General features: G+C 45.6%; 1 protein-coding gene across 3 annotated transcripts in view; it reads left to right on the forward strand.

Annotated features, from left to right (window-relative positions):
• Positions 1-17,392, forward strand: part of LOC308462201 (chromosome-associated kinesin KIF4-like) — an 85,907-nt gene that overhangs the window by 58,233 nt on the left and 10,282 nt on the right. For all 3 annotated transcript variants that reach the window (XM_080979632.1, XM_080979631.1, XM_080979630.1), the window contains 20 exons: positions 14-128; positions 1,498-1,688; positions 2,896-2,988; positions 3,735-3,901; positions 4,604-4,698; positions 5,506-5,625; positions 5,738-5,913; positions 6,106-6,167; positions 7,755-7,887; positions 9,082-9,140; positions 9,804-9,909; positions 10,186-10,242; positions 11,536-11,721; positions 11,920-12,023; positions 12,102-12,246; positions 13,323-13,433; positions 14,601-14,684; positions 16,048-16,161; positions 16,323-16,478; positions 17,089-17,174. In XM_080979632.1, coding sequence (XP_080835758.1) covers positions 14-128; positions 1,498-1,688; positions 2,896-2,988; positions 3,735-3,901; positions 4,604-4,698; positions 5,506-5,625; positions 5,738-5,913; positions 6,106-6,167; positions 7,755-7,887; positions 9,082-9,140; positions 9,804-9,909; positions 10,186-10,242; positions 11,536-11,721; positions 11,920-12,023; positions 12,102-12,246; positions 13,323-13,433; positions 14,601-14,684; positions 16,048-16,161; positions 16,323-16,478; positions 17,089-17,174 — 2,360 coding nt within the window. The remainder of the gene's footprint in view (positions 1-13; positions 129-1,497; positions 1,689-2,895; positions 2,989-3,734; positions 3,902-4,603; positions 4,699-5,505; positions 5,626-5,737; positions 5,914-6,105; positions 6,168-7,754; positions 7,888-9,081; positions 9,141-9,803; positions 9,910-10,185; positions 10,243-11,535; positions 11,722-11,919; positions 12,024-12,101; positions 12,247-13,322; positions 13,434-14,600; positions 14,685-16,047; positions 16,162-16,322; positions 16,479-17,088; positions 17,175-17,392) is intronic.

Below are 17,392 nucleotides of genomic sequence, written 5' to 3' on the forward strand. Positions count from 1 at the left end.
TCCTTCCTCACAGGTGGTTCTAGGTAATGACAAAGCATTCACGTATGATTATGTCTTCGACCCATCCACTGAGCAAGAGGAGGTGTTCAACGCCTGTATTTCTCCCCTTTTAATGGGCATCTTCAAAGGTGAGAGCTGTTGAGGTGGAACGTGTTGGGAACATCTTCAGTAGGAAGTGGCCTGGTGACCTGGAGGAAAGGTGGTGATTAAGTTCTTTGGCCACAAAAAGCTTACTCTGTTTTAAAAGGTCCTGCAAGCAATGCTGGCTGGACAGTAACTTGATGCTTGGAAGTGGCATCTTGCTTTACTGGAATGTATTGCGTGGAACATGTGAGACTGCCAGCACTGCAAGCTCAAATTTGGGGGGGGGGGCTTCTGTCCCACAAGCCTAATTTGCCCACATCAGCCAAGCCTCACTGACCTGCCCAACTTGAGGCAGCACCCATAGGGTCTTCTTGGTCAGGATCCCATCCAGGCACTGAGCCAAACCTACTTAGTATCTGCAGTGAGGCTGCTCAAACTGCCTTCAGCCCCTGGGACCCGTGAAGATCACAATTTAGTTTTATTTGTGTGTGTGTGTGTGTGTGTGTGTGTGTGTGTAACAGAGTATGAAAAATAAAGAGACTTTCTTCTCTACAAGTTGTAAGAAAGATCATAAAATCATACATTAGCTGAGCAGCAACTGAAAAATGAGCTGGTACTGGAGTTTCAGTAACATGCAGGTCAGGGTGGATTTTATTTAAATCAAATTGATTTAAATTGCTAGTCAGTAAGACTTGATTTAAATCATTTTTTTAAAGAAAGACTCATTCTTGCTGGTATCATCTTAATATTTACAACCAGAGGAAGATTTTGTTTTGGGAATAATAAATTTTCAGAGTAGACATATATATAGATAGATAGATAGATAGATAGTTATATAAAAAATTACTGATTTGGTTATACTATTAGAAATAATTAAGAAATTATTCTGAGGTTTAATAAGTTAACTTTATATTTGGACAACTTTTCTGCTATACTTTATTGGAAGGAAAAAAATCATTTCCTTAATAACAATTTAAACAATTTATTTAACTGAAGTAATAACATTATAGCATATGTATCCATGTTTAACTGATGTGGTTAAACGTTTTGTTGTTTTTAAACAGACTGAGTTTTAGCAAACATGAAAACCTTATTTCCTGATGAATAGTTTTTGGACTATAATGTAACGCAAATAGAAAACTCTCTTTAGAATTTTTTTTTCCTCCAAAAGCATTTTATTTTTAAAAATCAAATTTAAATAAAACAATCTGAGTGATTGATTTAATTTAATTTTAATCATTAATTTTTATCCACCCTGATGGAGGCTGATTAGGCTGCCTAGGGATTGAGATATATTCAACTTGCTCCAGTCTGATTCTTGTCCTTGCTGTTGTCAACACACGAAATACTATTAAGGGGCAGTTGTCATCCTGGAAATGACCCTCACTTCTTTTTGTGTTCTTAATTCCACAGGATATAATGCCACGGTTTTAGCCTATGGACAGACGGGATCCGGAAAAACCTACTCCATGGGAGGTGCCTACACAGCCGATAAAGAGAACGATCCCACTGTCGGAATCATCCCTCGGGCAATAAAGCTTCTCTTCCAAGAAATGAAAGAGAGGGTGGGGTGGCAGTTCTTCCTGAAAGTCTCTTATTTGGAGGTAAAAGCCATCTATGCTGTCAATATTTTTGTACTTTTAAGAGCAGTTGCAGTGTAGGGCCAAAAATATGCTTCTCCCTCACCTTGAAATCCAAGCCTCAGGGCCAAAATTACTTAAGAATTTCGTTGAGGTTGGGATCAAATGCCTCTGGGCAGGGATGGGCATTTGACCAGTCAAAAAAGATTTGATTGGTCAAGCATTTTCTAAAGCATTAACTTTATTGAAAACAACAACAAAAGACAATCCTTTAATCATCAACAGGCTTGAGATCTGCGAATTACTAAAGCAAAGTAGTTTAAACGGTTAAATCCACTGATTTCAGTGGGTCTACTCTGGGTCATGGCTGACTACGTCATGCCCAATGAAGTAAACAGCTTTTTAAAAAAATAATAATAATAATAATTATGAAATATTATCAATGTTACATAAGATTTGTTACCTAAGTGGTTCCACGAACAGTTTTTCTGTTTGGCTTTTATCTTCTAATGCCCGGGTCAGCCTGCACTTCAAAACTGACTTAGAATTTATATTATTATTTGTTGTTGTTCTGTTATAACACAACTGTTTTTAAAGGTAGAAACAGGCTGATTGTGATCGTAAGGCCAAAGGCCTGTCCAGTTCAACATCCCTGACACCTTTGGGAAGTCCATAAGCTGGAGCAGAGGGCAGTGGCCTTTTTCTGCTGTTTCCCCCAGTGTCTGGTATTCTGAGACTCAGTGCCTTTGATATGTTGAAGCAGCATGTAGACAGAATCATAGAATGGTTGAGTTGGAAGGTACCCTGGTGGTCATCTATTCCACCTCCCTGCAATGCAGGAATATGCAGCTGTCACATACTAGTAACCATTATCCTGTATGATTTAAAGTAGTATCAGATGTTTATGTGGTCAGTTGATTGGTGTGCCAACCCTACCTTTGGATGGCCTTTTTAAAGAAAGTTTAATTTTTTCTCTCTGTTTCAGCATACTGTGTTGCTGAAAATGTGCTTGTGGCTCCATAAACTGGCTCGGGTTGCTGTGCTGAACCATTAAAGTTTCTCCTTGCTGTGGATTGTAGTGAAGCTTAACACTCCCATTCCCGGTTCCCTTGCAAAGCTGTGACTTCCAAGGGGTTTAGGGCAGGAATACAAAAGCTGTGGCAATTCTATTCTGTTTGGCTTTTGGGATGTGTCAAACCTCTCTTCCAATCTCCTATCTTTTCTTCCTCAGATCTATAATGAAGACATCCTAGACCTCTTGGCACCAGCCAAAGAGCGGACAGCTCAAATCAGCATCCGTGAAGACCCCAAGGAAGGCATAAAGGTGGAGTCCCTGCCAGGATTTGTTATTTTTATAGAACAGGGTACAGCATGTCATAGAGGCAAGGCTGGTAGTGTCAAATAGATCCTGCCTTGTTCTGTGGCAGACACGTGAAAGCTTTTTTGTTGGGGGGGGGGAATCTGATTGAAATAACCATTCAATTTAACTTTTAGCTTTCCTGTGTATCAGCTAAGCGGCCTCATCAACCCTCTGGCTCATGAGGAGACCCTCTCCAGAGCCTGAAGAGGTCGTCTTCGGGCTCTGTGGAGGGTCTCCTCCTGAGCAAGGAGGACTCTCCAGGGCACTCCCCATTTTATGTGATTTCATGTTTGCACGCAGTGGGGGAGTCACCTGTACACTTACTAGTCAGGGCCTCAAACAGGGCCTTTCCAGTTCTATCTGGAGATGCAGGAGATTGAACCTTCCTTTTCAAGTCAGGCCTTGCTCTTTTTCCCAAAGAGAAGGGATCTGTCCTCCTGCTCCCTACATGGCATGCCAAACAGATAATTTAGCCTATGCATTCCCATAACAGACTCCTTTATCCAGGAGGATGGCTAGGGTGAAGCATCGCTTCTGGGAGCTTGAACACAGACTAGCAGTGCTCTGATTTCCCCAGATGGTCCCGATTACGTCTGGACACAGAAAACACCCGTAACAAAAGCTTGGTAGGATTTTTTTAGAAAGATGCTGTTGATGAAGCGAAGGGAGGCGGAAAAAACATTTCCTCCCCATTTTCTCTCTTGATACAGATTGTGGGGCTCACTGAGCACGTGGTGCATTCTGCTCAAGAGACCACCCTGTGCCTGGAGCAGGGGAACAACTCCCGAACGGTGGCTGCCACAGCCATGAACACCCAGTCATCACGCTCTCACGCCATCTTCACCATGACCATTGAACAGAAAAGCAAGAGTGACACGTAAGCAAAGGCGTTCAGACAACCTGTTCTCTTAAAAGCAAGGTCCATTGAAGGAAGGTTTGGGTTTTGCTGCCCGTGAGTGTGTGTTTTAGCACCTTGAGACTGTGCTTAAGGGAGGGTGCCTTGCTTCAAGACGATGAGGGCAGAAAAAGTGGAAAATAACTGATTAAGGAGAGCTCTTGGCGTATTCGAAATGGTGCCTATCGAACAACTATGTCACGGGAGGATGGAGCAAACTTGTTTTCTCTTCCTGGAGGATAAAACCTCCAGGAATGGCTTCAGGTTACAAAAAAGGAGATTCAGACTAAACATCAGGAAGAACTTTCTGACAGTAAGAGCTGTTTGACAGTGGAACAGACTCTTACTAGAGCTCGTGGACTCTCCTTCCTTGAAGATTTTTAAGCAGAGGTTGCATGGTGATCTGTCATGTGTGAGCTAGCTGAGATTCCCGCATTGCAAGGGGGTTGGACTAGATTACTCGTGGGGGTCCCTTCCGACTCTACAGTTCTATGATTCTCTGATTCCCCAGCCTAGTGCCTACCAGATGCTTTGGACTGCAGCAGCTGTGCTGGCTGGGGCTGATGGGAGCTTTAGCCCCAAACATCTGGAGGGCAGCAGGTTGGGGAAAGCTGGATTCTTGTTACAGCCTCAGGGGTTTTTGTTCATTGCTCTGTGAGTGAAATGCTCCTACCTCTGACTTAGGAACACCAGTTTTTGTTCCAAGCTGCACCTCGTAGACCTTGCTGGTTCAGAAAGGCAAAAGAAGACCAAAGCAGAAGGTGATCGACTTCGGGAAGGTGAGTGGTAAAAATTTCTGATGGCATGGTAAGTTTGTCCCCATGGTGAATTGTGATCTGTTCTGTGTTAGAAATCCTCGCTTCAAAGGGGAATACACCTTGTTTTTAGAAATAGCTGTTCAGGCCTGCCTAATTTAAGATCAATGGTTTATATGGCCCTCCTCCTCCTCCTTCTTTTTTTTCTTCTTCTTCTTCACTCTCTAAGCTACCATCTCAAAGCAATTTACACATAAGATAATTAAAAACAGCTAAGAACACAAAAACAATACATTTAAAGCAAGATGAAAACCCTAATTAGTGGTCAGTAATGGTAAATACACATTTATCCAGCTGGATAAATGTGTATATGCATAAAATATGCATAAAATTTGTCATCCTCGTCTATTAATTGGTTTAGAGTCAGTATACCCACATCTATACAATTGTCCCATACAACCATTTTTCCATGATTGTTAGAGTAGGATTTCCACACAGAGTCAGTTTAACGTGGAAGAATTGGTCAAATAATTTTTTATTAGCCATTACATTCCATAACTTTCTAACTGACAAGATTGAGTCAAGAGAATCCTAGGTTTTAATATATTTTGATCCTAATGCTGTCCATTCAGATAAAGGAGATACGTAAGTATAGTCTAGGATTGCTCAATTCAGAAAATTATCCCTAATTTTGGGTTTTCATTGTCTAGTATTTGACAGTAAATAAACTTGACAATATGGTTCCAGAAGGGTTCCTTCGAACTCTACAATTCTAAAAGTGTTGATCTCGGCTCTCCATCTCTTCCCCCTTTTGCGTGTTTGCATGCTTAGGGATCAACATCAACAAAGGACTTCTCTGCCTGGGGAATGTCATCAGTGCTCTTGGAGAGGAAAGCAAGAAGGGCAATTTTGTCCCTTATAGGGACTCTAAGTTAACACGCCTTTTGCAAGGTAAGAGTGGGAGCCAAAAAGTCCATCTTGTGCCTCTGGAAACCTCCTTTCATCTCCCAAAAGTGGTGGGTTTTTTTTTACCTAAACAGTCGCCCTATTTTTCTCCCTTCAGATTCCTTGGGAGGCAATAGCCACACCTTGATGGTGGCCTGTGTGAGCCCAGCAGATTCAAACCTCGAGGAGACTTTGAATACCCTTCGATATGCTGACAGGGCCAGAAAAATTAAGAACAAGCCGGTAGTGAATATTGACCCTCAGGCAGCAGAGATCGGCCGGCTAAAGCTGCAGGTGTGTCTGTGGGCTACTAGATTTGGAGGGGGCGGCAGAGGAGTTGGCTCCAGAGATGTGGGTGGTGGTGGGGTTGTGAGCCGAAGATGCAGGCCAGTATTGATGCTTACTTGAAAGAGCTGCCACAGAACCACAGGCTGAATTTTCTGATGGGTGAGAAACAGTTAAAAGTAGCCATTTTCTCTCCTTCAGGTTCAACAGCTGCAGGTCTTACTGCTGCAGGCTCACGGAGGGACGCTTCCTGTGTCTATTGGGTGAGGACTGCTGGCCAACAACACATGTGACACTCACTCTTCAGTGCTAAAGGCAGCCTGTACTTTTTCATAAACGTTCATTACTGCAGATCTAACCAATGAAGGCACTGGTGCAGAGATCTCTGCAAACATAATTGGCAAAGCTTTGTCTGGCCTCAAGGCATGAATTGATGAGATGCACTTGGAAAACTGCTGCCCTATTTAAGAGAGCGTTGAAAGTTAATACGTTGCCAAGACTAAACATCCAAACGCTGCCTGACTTTGAATTTTTTGACTGCAGGATGTGTCACTCCTTCTTAAGCATACAAATCTAACTAACAGAATTCTGGATACAAATCCAGGTCTGGTGCTGCTGCCTTTTCTGTCTTTCTCAAGCTCCTCTTATTCTTCCTCTTGCTTCAAGCCTGCTTTGCATCTTGCTTTCTATCAAAACCCCATTCTCTAAAAACATGCCTGAAAACCTGCTCTTCCTGAGCCACTGCAAGCCTTCCCTCTTCTGTGGCTCCTTGTAAGTTGGCCCATACTTTTTTCTTTTTCTTCTTTGTTTTATTTGCCTGCACTTAATGCTGTCCTATTGGGGTGATTTGAGTGGTCCATTTTCCATGCAAGGCTCCCTCACTCTCATAGAAAACACACAGTGCTGTACCCACAGAACTACATGAAAAGGACTGTCTTAGTTAGCCAACCCAAATTTGCACGCTTGTCTAACATCCTGCCCGTCTGAGCAGGTAGGATTAGGCAGGGTGTGTGTGTTTCATTCCTCTGATGTCATTGTGCCATTTAGAGGCACCAGAAATGCTTTAAAGTCCTAGTGCAAATCTGGGGACAAGAATCTCAGCTCCCTTCCAGTTTGGGGCTGGGAACAAGGGGATTGCCTTTTGTTTGTTTTCTATAGAAAAATACATCTATGCTGCAATTTCATTAAAAAAATTCAAAGCAGCTTACAGCTTATATATGTGTGTGTGCGTGCAATAAAAGCGACACAAAGATTTAAAATTGAACACCACAAGCTAACAGTTAAAGAAAGTGTTTTTCTTAATGTTCTGCGTAAGCCTGAAGACATAGAAAAGTTTTAAGCAAACAGTCAATATAGAAAATGCCTGCAGCTGTGTTGCTTTGATTTGGAAATGCATGGAAAGCAGAGAGATGATTATTTCCAAGTGTGTCTAAAGCCTGGGCAGAGCCCACTCTCTGAAGATATTCTGCCAAGTGGCAAGGTGGCAATTTCTGAACCCCCACGGCAATCCTGTTTATGCACTGCCCAGAAGGGGGTTATTCTGCAGTTTTGAGAATAATGGAGGAGAAAACTTCTAGTGTGTTCTTCTGTGACATGAAATAATCTTTAACTCATATTTAAGATACTTTTTCTAGCAGTGTAGCCTTGTCCTTCCTTGGATTTACTTTTAACTCACCCTTCCAGGAATCTGGGCTCTTTTTTCCCCTTTTTGAATGAGATAAAACTTCCTTAGTGTGCTGGATGCAGGCAGATGACTAGCCAATAAACCACTTAGAGGCTTTATTACAACTGAGCGGTATATGAATTCCGTTAAATAAATACCGGTAAATGCTTCCTGCTTAAACTTCCAGTGGTGAGCCCTCGGAAAACCTGCAATCTCTGATGGAGAAAAATCACTCCCTCGCGGAGGAAAATGAAAAACTAAGCCGCGGCCTCAGTGAAGCAGCAGGCCAGCTTGCCCAGATGCTGGAAAGAATCATTGTGGTAAGGCCTCAGATATTTGGGGGGTGGGGTGGCTGGTGGCGGTGACACCTTTTTGTGGCATAGGCATGACTTCCCATCAGTGAGATCAGAAAGAGGGCTATTCTGTTGGAAAAATGCAGTCTTGTGACTTCATTTAAGAGTTTAGGAATTATTTTTTAAATGCAGTGGTGTGAGTGATTATTGAAATTTCTGGCTGGTTTTTATGTACAGTGGTACCTTGGGTTACGTACGCTTCAGGTTACAGACTCCACTAACCCAGAAGTAGTACCTTGGGTTAAGAACGTTGCTTCAGGATGAGAACAGAAATCGTGCTCTGGCGGCACGGTGGCAGCAGGAGGCCCCATTAGCTAAAGTGGTGCTTCAGGTTAAGAACTGACCTCCGGAACGAATTAAGTACTTAACCCGAAGGACCACTGTACAGGTGACGACCATTTTGTGTGGGGGTCCCGTTCCTGGCCCCCATTCTTCCCTCTTCGGGTGCATTTGCACATGCCTAAAATGGTCTCTGCCTGTACTCACTGGAACATATTGTAACGTGAGATCTACTCAGAGTTAGACCCATACTTATTACTGCTTAAATCAGTGTGGTGTAGTGGTTGGAGCAGGCTTCCTCAAACTCAGCCCTCCAGATGTTTTGAGACTACAATTCCCATCATCCCTGAACACTGGTCCTGTTAGCTGGGGATCATGGGAGTCGTAGGCCAAAAACACCTGGAGGCCGAGTTTGAGGAAGCCTGGCTTAGAGTGTCAGACTAGGACCTGGGAGACCAAGGTTCAAATCCTCACTCAGCCATGAAGTTCAGTGGGTGACCTTGGGGGCCAGCCACTGCCTCTCAGCCAAATCTACCTCACAGGCCTGTTTGGGGGATTAAATGAGGGCAGAACCACGTATGCCACCTTGAGCTCCTTGGAGAAAAAAATGGGATACCAATGCAACAAACTAAACAAGAATAGATTTAGTTGACTGAGCCCAACTCTGAACTGCAACCACCTAGGGGCCAAATACGCCACCTGGCCACCACCTCCTAAGCCAGCTGTTTTCAACCTGGTGCCCTCCAGAGGTTTCTCGACTCCCATCTCCCATCATGCCCTGCCAGCATTGCTAGTGGTTGAGGACGATGGGGTTGTAGTCACATCCTTTGGTTTAATTCAAAACTATCCCATGACGCACAACCTGCTTCCCACTTTCTGCAGACGGAGCAGCAGAACGAAAAGATCAGCACAAAGGTGGAAGAGCTCCAGAAACATGATGCGTAAGTAGTTGTTCTCTGTGCACGCTCTTGGCTGTTCAAAATGCAGACCGATTGCTCATGGGACTGGCTACATCTACAATACAGGAAGTGAGACTGGTGGGCTGCTTTGAAAGGGCACTTTTGGGCATGAGTATGGGACGTGGGTGGCGCTGTGGGTTAAACCACAGAGCCTAGGACTTGCCGATCAGAAGGTCGGCGGTTTGAATCCCCGCGACGGGGTGAGCTCCCGTTGCTCGGTCCCTGCTCCTGCCAACCTAGCAGTTCGAAAGCACATCAAAGTGCAAGTAGATAAATAGGTACCGCTCTGGCGGGAAGGTAAATGGCGTTTCTGTGCGCTGCTCTGGTTCGCCAGAAGCGGCTTAGTCCTGCTGGCCACATGACCCGGAAGCTGTACGCCGGCTCCCACGGCCAACAAAGCAAGATGAGCGCCGCAACCCCAGAGTCGGTCACGACTGGGCCTAATGGTCAGGGGTCCCTTTACCTTTACCTTTACCTTTATGGGCAGCAAAAGTAAAAACAGGTGTTGTATTATGAGGTAGGAGGAATAAATAAATAATCCACGTGTAGGTCAGTTAGAGCAGGATGCGTCTATTCAATCAAGCATCTGCATGGCATAAAACTAACACCAACTCGTGAGTAAGTTCTTGTGTGACTGGATTTCAGGCTGAAACTCGACCTGCAGAAGCTGCTGGAGGCTCTGGAGGATCAAGAACTGAAAGAGCACGTGGAACTAATTCGCCACCTGCAGCAAGTAATCGCCCAGTTTCTGGTAAGGATCCCTTTGGGGACACGAGGACGTTTCATGGTTGATGGAACCCGCTGCTTCTGCTGCCTTTCCCAAATTTGGGGAATAAGCAAGAAGCATTCAAGACATTCTGTGTTGGTGGCTTCCAGAGAAGTTCAAAAGTAGACCAAGCAGCTCCTTTTTGTTTGGGGTGAGATCTTGCTGGTGTTTGCAGCATGTAACATTTCAAACTGCACAGAGCATTTGGCAGACCATAGGACTGTCTTGTGGCGCCAGGCAAACCTTGTGTGTTCTCTGCAGAGTGAAACCCCTGCTGGCGTTACGGACATGGACACATCTGATCAAGACTCCAGCGCTGTAAGTAAAAGGCCTCCTGACTTGATGCGAATCCTGTGTGTACTTTTCAATGCATAGCTAGAGGTTTCTTGGCAACAGGACCCCAGCTACAATAAGGGACTGATGGAAGCAACACCTTTATTTAGAAGATTATTTTGTTGCTGTTGTTGTTGTTTAGTCGTTTAGTCGTGTCCGACTCTTCATGACCACCTGGACCAGAGCACGCCAGGCACTTCTGTCTTCCACTGCCTCCCGCAGTTTGGTCAAACTCATGCTGGTAGCTTCGAGAACACTGTCAAACCATATTGTCCTCTGTTGTCCCCTTCTCCTTGTGCCCTCCATCTTTCCCAACATCAGGGTCTTTTCCAGGGAGTCTTGTCTTCTCATGAGGTGGCCAAAGTATTGGAGTCTCAGCTTCAGGATCTGTCCTTCCAGTGAGCACCCAGGGCTGATTTCCTTCAGAATGGAGAGGTTTGATCTTCTTGCAGTCCATGGGACTCTCAAGAGTCTCCTCCAACACCATAATTCAAAAGCATCAATTCTTTGGCGATCAGCCTTCTTTGTGATCCAGCTCTCACTTCCATACATCACTACTGGGAAAACCATAGCTTGAACTATACGGACCTTTGTCGGCAAGGTGATGTCTCTGCTTTTTAGGATGCTGTCTAGGTTTGTCAATGCTTTCCTCCCAAGAAGCAGGTGTCTTTTAATTTCGTGACTGCTGTCGCCATTCCTGCTTGGCAGGAGGTTGGACTCGATGGCCCTTGTGGTCTATTCCAACTCTATGATTCTATGATCTGCAGTGATCATGGAGCCCAAGAAAGTAAAATCTCTCACTGCCTCCATTTCTTCCCCTTCTATTTGCCAGGAGGTGATGGGCCCACTGGCCATGATCTTGGTTTTTTTGATGTTGAGCTTCAGACCATATTTTGCGCTCTCCTCTTTCACCCTCATTAAAAGGTTCTTTAGTTCCTCCTCACTTTCTGTCATCAAGATTGTGTCATCTGCATATCTGAGGTTGTTGATATTTCTTCCGGCAATCTTAATTCCGGCTTGGGATTCATCCAGCCCAGCCTTTCGCATCATGAATTCTGCATATAAGTTAAATAAGCAGGGAGACAATATACAGCCTTGTCGTACTCCTTTCCCAATTTTGAACCAATCAGTTGTTCCATATTTAGAAGATTTTAGGGACCACTTAATCAAATAGCTCTCTAATTGGTATGCACATAAGATTGTAGAAAAGCAAAGCACATAAAACATTTTTTTTTTAAATCCAGATGTTAGTTAAACCTTTGCCTCTCTCCCCCCTAGGTGTCAGAAGGTGACCTGGATGCTCAAGGGTCCTCTGATGAGTACGCCACTCGGCACGCTCTCCACCAAGCTCAGATGTCCAAAGAGTTGCTCGAGCTCAACAAAGCCCTGGCTCTGAAGGAGGCCTTGGCAAGGAAGATGTCTCAGAACGACAGCCAGCTGGAGCCCATACAATGCCAATACCAGGTAACAGCAGCTGACCGGGAAGGAGTGAGCATCTATACACACAGTGGGCTGCTTGACTGGGTGCCTAGCAAGCCACAGGAGGGCAGCCTCTCCTTTTCTTAAGTGGAGATGTGGCCTGTTGGAAAGAAACAGCTGTAGCTGGAGGGGCTGCTTTTGGTGGGGTGCTGAAAAAATGTATGTATGTGTGTTTAAATCAAGACCAGCATCAAGGACCTGGAAATGGAGGTGGCCAAACTGCAGAAGGAAAAAGAAGACCTGGTCCTTGGCATTCATATGACAAAGAAGGATGTCAGCCAAGCAAAGTAAGAGGCACCTAATCGGGAGGTTTGAGAGGGGAAGGTTGTTGACTTCATGACTACAGGGCTGCGTGTTCATTTCAGACTCAGCGAACGGCGCAGGAAGCGGCTTCAGGAGCTGGAAGGGGAAATGGCAGATCTGAAGAAGAAGCTGAAGGAGCAGTCGAAGCTCCTGAAGATGAAAGAATCCAATGAGCAGACAGTGTGCAAACTGAACCAGGAGATCCGGGTATGTAGTAGTAGTAATAATAAAAATAAATAAATAAATTGTTATTTATACCCTGCTCATCCGGCTGGGTTTCCCCAGCCACACTGGATGGCTCCCAACAGAATATTATTAATAATAAAAAAGTGACAAAACATCAAACATTAAAAACTTCCCTGAACAGGGCTGCCTTCAGATGTCTTCTAAAAGTCAGAGTTGCTTATTTCCTTGACATCTGATGGGAGGGCTTTCCACAGGGCGGGTGTCACCACCGAGAAGGCCCTTTGCCTGGTTCCCTGTAAACCTCAATTCTCGCAGGGAGGGAACCGCCAGAAGACCCTCGGAGCTGGACCTCAGTGTCCAGGCAGAACGATGGGGGTGGAGACGCTCCTTCAGGTCTACTGGGCCTTTGAGGCCATTTAGGGCTTTAAAGGTCAGCACCAACACTTTGAATTGTGCTCGGAAACGTAACACCCAGAGGGTACAATAAGAAAGATAATGGGGTTTGTGGTGTGGATAGCCGACAAGGTTGGCATTTTATTGGTTCATGTTTGATGGACACTGTAACTGTATAACTGGCACTTTAGATGTGTGTATTTTTTATAATCTTGGGAAAGCAGTTCATTCTTACCCTGACTGCCGTTATGTTTCTCAGCTACTGTTTAAAAGCAACAGCAACTTGTTTAAGTTTGAATGCTTGCTTTTTCAGTCATGAGAGCTAGAAAAACCAAGAAATTTTGAATGGGATTCTTGGGAAGTTATCAAGGCTGTGCGAAAGAAACTAAGGATTTGGAGAATTTAAACTCCCCAGTCCGTGCCAAAAGCTTTTATCAATCGAGCTGATTTCCTGAAGTCCTCCAAGCTGCATGCTCCAAAAAATTTCAAGGTTTCTAAGAATCTGGGCATCTCAGCGATAGGCAATGCGGTTCCCTCAAGATGTCAAACTTCCCCTATCATCCCTGACCTTTGACTGTGCTGAGGCCAATGGGAGTTGGGAGCCTTGGATATACCTGCTAGGCAGATTCTCACCCAAGGCCTTTCCTCCTCCTCCTCCTCCTCCTCCTCCTCCTCCTCCTCCTCCTCCTTTGTTCCCCCTTCAGGCGATGAAGAGTCAACGTGTTCAGCTGATACGTCAAATGAAAGAGGACTCTGAGAAGTTTAAGCAGTGGAGGCAACAGAAAGACAAGGAAGTCATCCAGCTGAAGGCACGGGTGAGTCGAGCGTCAGCACTGAACTGTACCAGAAAAGCCCTGCAGCCGCTGGGTGTTCTCACCCAGTGGCCAGCCAGATGTTCCATGGGGAAGCCCACAAGGAGAAGCTGAATGCAATGGTACTCTCCCAGCTTGTGATTGTAGGCAGACAGCCTCTGACCCTGGAGCTGGAATCTAACCACCATGGGACTCAGTCTGACTCGGATAAAAGACTTGGATAAAATAGCCAAAAGCAGCCTCCAAAATTGAAGGACAGGCAAGCAAGAAATCCCTTCTGCTCTCAAAGGGAAGGCAAACTGGACTCCAAAAGCCACAGAACAGACAGAACTCTATTAGCAAAACTTGTGGCTAAATAAGAATAAGCAAAGACCTGGTAGGCGCTGGCACCAAGATACTGTCTCTCTTTGATCCCTCCAAATTCTCCTGTCTTCTGATTCACTCCTTTCTCCCTAAGATTTAGTTGTTTAATTGACTTTCAGGAGCAAACTCCTGTAAAAGAGTTGTTTTATTTTTCGTTAATTGCTTTGGAGGAAGGACATATTCGTGAACCTTATCTGTACCAGCAGCCTCATGAAGGTCAGTTGGAGTCACTAACGAGCGGCCTTCATCCTGCTGCATGATCTCAACTTGACTAAAGTCTTGCCAAGCCTTCTGTTTCTCATGATTCACCAGGGTCCAGCCAGCCAAACATTTCTGCCATTAAAGCAGACCTTTGATCTTGCCCTAAATCATTAGCCAGTTCTCTTGGACAAGTTTGCTACCATTCCACTCCAGTTTCCATACATGCACATCCACTCCACTCCATACATGCAAATCTCCCCCCCCCCCCGCCACACACAAAAAATGACCTAAATAACTTCCAGTATTATCGCTTAAGCTGCTGCTTTCTGTGTTCCTTATAATAAGTAATACCATTGGCCTAGTTCAGTGTAATCTAAACTGTTTGGCTGTGGCTCTCTAGTCTTCCTTGAGACACCAGGAATTTGAATTGTCCTGGGTTCTGTTTTCCAAGCATTTCAAATTACTTGATGAGGTCTCTAGAATACAGGTGGGTTTAATGCCTCTATAAAAGTGGGTCACAAGACTTGCTAAGTTTGAGTGCAGACCACAAATCACTGTCCTGCTTGGTTGTTGAAAGGTCAGCCATTTTGACTCTTTGTCTTTCAGGATCGCAAGAGGCAGTATGAACTTGTCAAACTAGAGCAAGACTTCCAAAAGCAAGCCACCGTCCTCCGGCGAAAAGCAGAGGAGGTGAGTGGCCTTGGACAGCAATATCTTCCGCCTGGTGAAGCACCACTGTTTTTAAAATAATCTACAGAGATTAGACAGGCTGAGACTTTGAATGCTTTGGGTAGAGAGACAAGGGACAGGTCCCAAGGTTAGAATTCCCTGATTCAGTAAATCAGAAGTGGGGGAATAGTGTACAAAGCTCTTCCCTCCCTCTGATTGTGTAGAGAGTCTGGAATATGTGGTGTTAAATGGAGTATGCTTGACTTAATTTTGCCTCTAGGATTCATAGTTTAAACCAGGGCTGGAGAACCGGTGGCCTTCCAAACATGGTCAGCCTCTGACTCCCAACAGCCAGCCTGGCCAACGGTCAGGGGGTAATGAGAGTTGTATTCAACAAGAACTGGAGGGCCACAGGTGGTTCTCCTGTCCGGGTTTAAGACACTAACTTTGCTGGAAAGCCTAGCATAGATCAGAGGTCAATGGCATAGTAACTAGAGGATAGGTAACAGCTTTCTTGTAATCTTCAATGAGTTAACCTCAGTCCTGCATTGCAGGGGGTTGGACTGCTTGGCCCTTGGGATCCCTTCCAACTCTACAATTCTATGATTCTAAGTACTTGCTTACACATTTTTGATTCTCCGTTTGTCCTCGTCAGCCATGCTGGCTGAGGCTCTTTATTTTAAAGCAAAGAGTTCTTAGAATACCAACTTCAAAGCCTGTGAATATCCTCATTTTTGAGTAGGAGAACATCAAATCTCTTCTTGGAGCGCATTGATGGTTACATTTTTATCCCACCCTTCTGAGGCAGAGGTAGGAAACCTCTGGCTGTGGGTCGCAGGGCCGATTCCCCCAAATCGCACCCACCTGCCTCACACCTGAAGTCATAAGTGATGTCGGGTGAGGCAGACAAAGAAGGAACAATCGGGAGCTTAAATTGTGCTCCCAGTTGCTCCTTGGCTAGCTGGGTTTGCTGACAGTGAGCCCTTTTCGAAGATGCTACAGGCATGGTTTAGATGCAAGCTGTCCTTACAGAAGTACATCCTCCCCGCTTTTGCAATCAGCTTTGGATCTGCAAATGGACAAGTTCAAATGGACGCTCTGTCAGCACCGGTCAACTGATAAGTGCCTATAGGGAGCCCCTTTGAATTTGTTCCATCCCTGTTGAAAATGGCCTGTGGAGGGTTGGCCAGCTCTTGATCTGACCCTTGGGCTATAGCAGCCCCCACCTCCAGCTCTTCATCCTCCTAAAATCCCAGGGGGAGGCTAGCTTTGGAGAGTGGCTATCCTAAGGTCACCCAGTGAGTTTCATTGCCAAGCAAGGGATTTTGAAAGTTTGTGCCTTGGGTCCTGTTTCAACACACCAGCCTCCACCCCTCTCTCACAGGCCGCTGCTGCCAACAAGCGCTTAAAGGATGCTCTCCAGAAACAGCAAGAGGCTACCAATAAGCGAAAAGAGAACGTCAACCGCGGGATTGAGGGAGTTGCTGCTCGGGTGAAGGTAGGGGCCGTAGCTCTCCTTGTTTCTGCTTAGGGCAGATTCACAGTGGCTCAAATGGCTTATTCCAGGGGAGAGGCAAAGTTGGCTTGCAGGCACCATGGGGTGGGTTCTGGCCACCTTTCCGCCGACCCTCTGTCGTAACCAGCTTCCATCTTGCGCAGAGCTGGCTCGCGAACGAAGTGGAGGTCCTTGTTAGCATCGAAGAGGCTCAGCGTCACCTCAACGACCTCCTGGAGGACCGGAAGACCTTGGCGAAGGAGATTGCCTTGCTTAAAGAGAAGCGAGATGCTGGGGAGAACCTCCCGTCAAAGTACAAGGTGGGCAGTGATGCAGGCTGCAGCGGAAAGGGGGAAGGAAGGGACCGTGTGCTCTATCCACTTTCTCTTTGACGTTGGGGTCTTCTGATGCAGGAAATAGGCTTCTGCCTGTAGTGGGCAGGGCCACAGGCAAAAAAGGGTGGAGCAACGAGTGTGAATTTTGCCTTTGCGGAGTGAAGCTAATTTCTACTCTTACTTGTGCAGCCCTCTTGATCCTCCATCCAGGCATTTTCAGTGCTCACACAGACATTTTACCTAGGCAGAACACTCCAGCGGGTGCAATGGGAGTGGGGGAGAAGGAGACCCCCGAAAGGCTTGGGGCTGCCTTTGGCCCCCAGATTCTCCACCCCTGCTGTAAAGGGTGCGTTCTCTCATTCTGCACTGGGGACAGGAGATCTTCCAGAAGCTGGTTCTGCTTCCCCACCATGGCAGATCCTCTTCCAGAGGGGAAAATCAAAGTCTTGCCCTGCTGGAAATAGCTACTGCTGCTTCTCTTAGAGTTAAACTGCCGCATCTTCTGAACTGAGTCCCACCCCATCTCGCTGGGGAGGGAGCTCCTCTCCCTGTGCTCTGCTTATTTTCTGATTCCGTTCCCATCCTCCTTTTCCAGAGGCGCACGTTTTCCCATAAAGCTGTGGAAATGGAGCATTCCATCGCCAAGCAAGTAGAGAGCCTCGAAACAGAGATGGAGCTCAGGTATGGGGTGTTTTCAAGTCTCAGAAGAAGCAAAGCCACAACAAAGAGTGTAAGAAAATCTCCTCCAGCTGGAGGCTAATCTAGCCTGGTTAGGAATTTAGAGGCATACCGCCTCCAGTATATAACCTTGATTGACTAGTACCTATTGGCTCCATTGATTTTCTAACCCCCTTTTAAGGCTGTCTGAGCTCTAGTGTTCATCATCTCATGGTTGCAAA

The sequence above is a fragment of the Podarcis pityusensis genome (assembly GCF_964106645.2).
Source record: "Podarcis pityusensis genome assembly, chromosome: 13".
Classification (NCBI taxonomy): Eukaryota; Metazoa; Chordata; class Lepidosauria; order Squamata; family Lacertidae; genus Podarcis; species Podarcis pityusensis.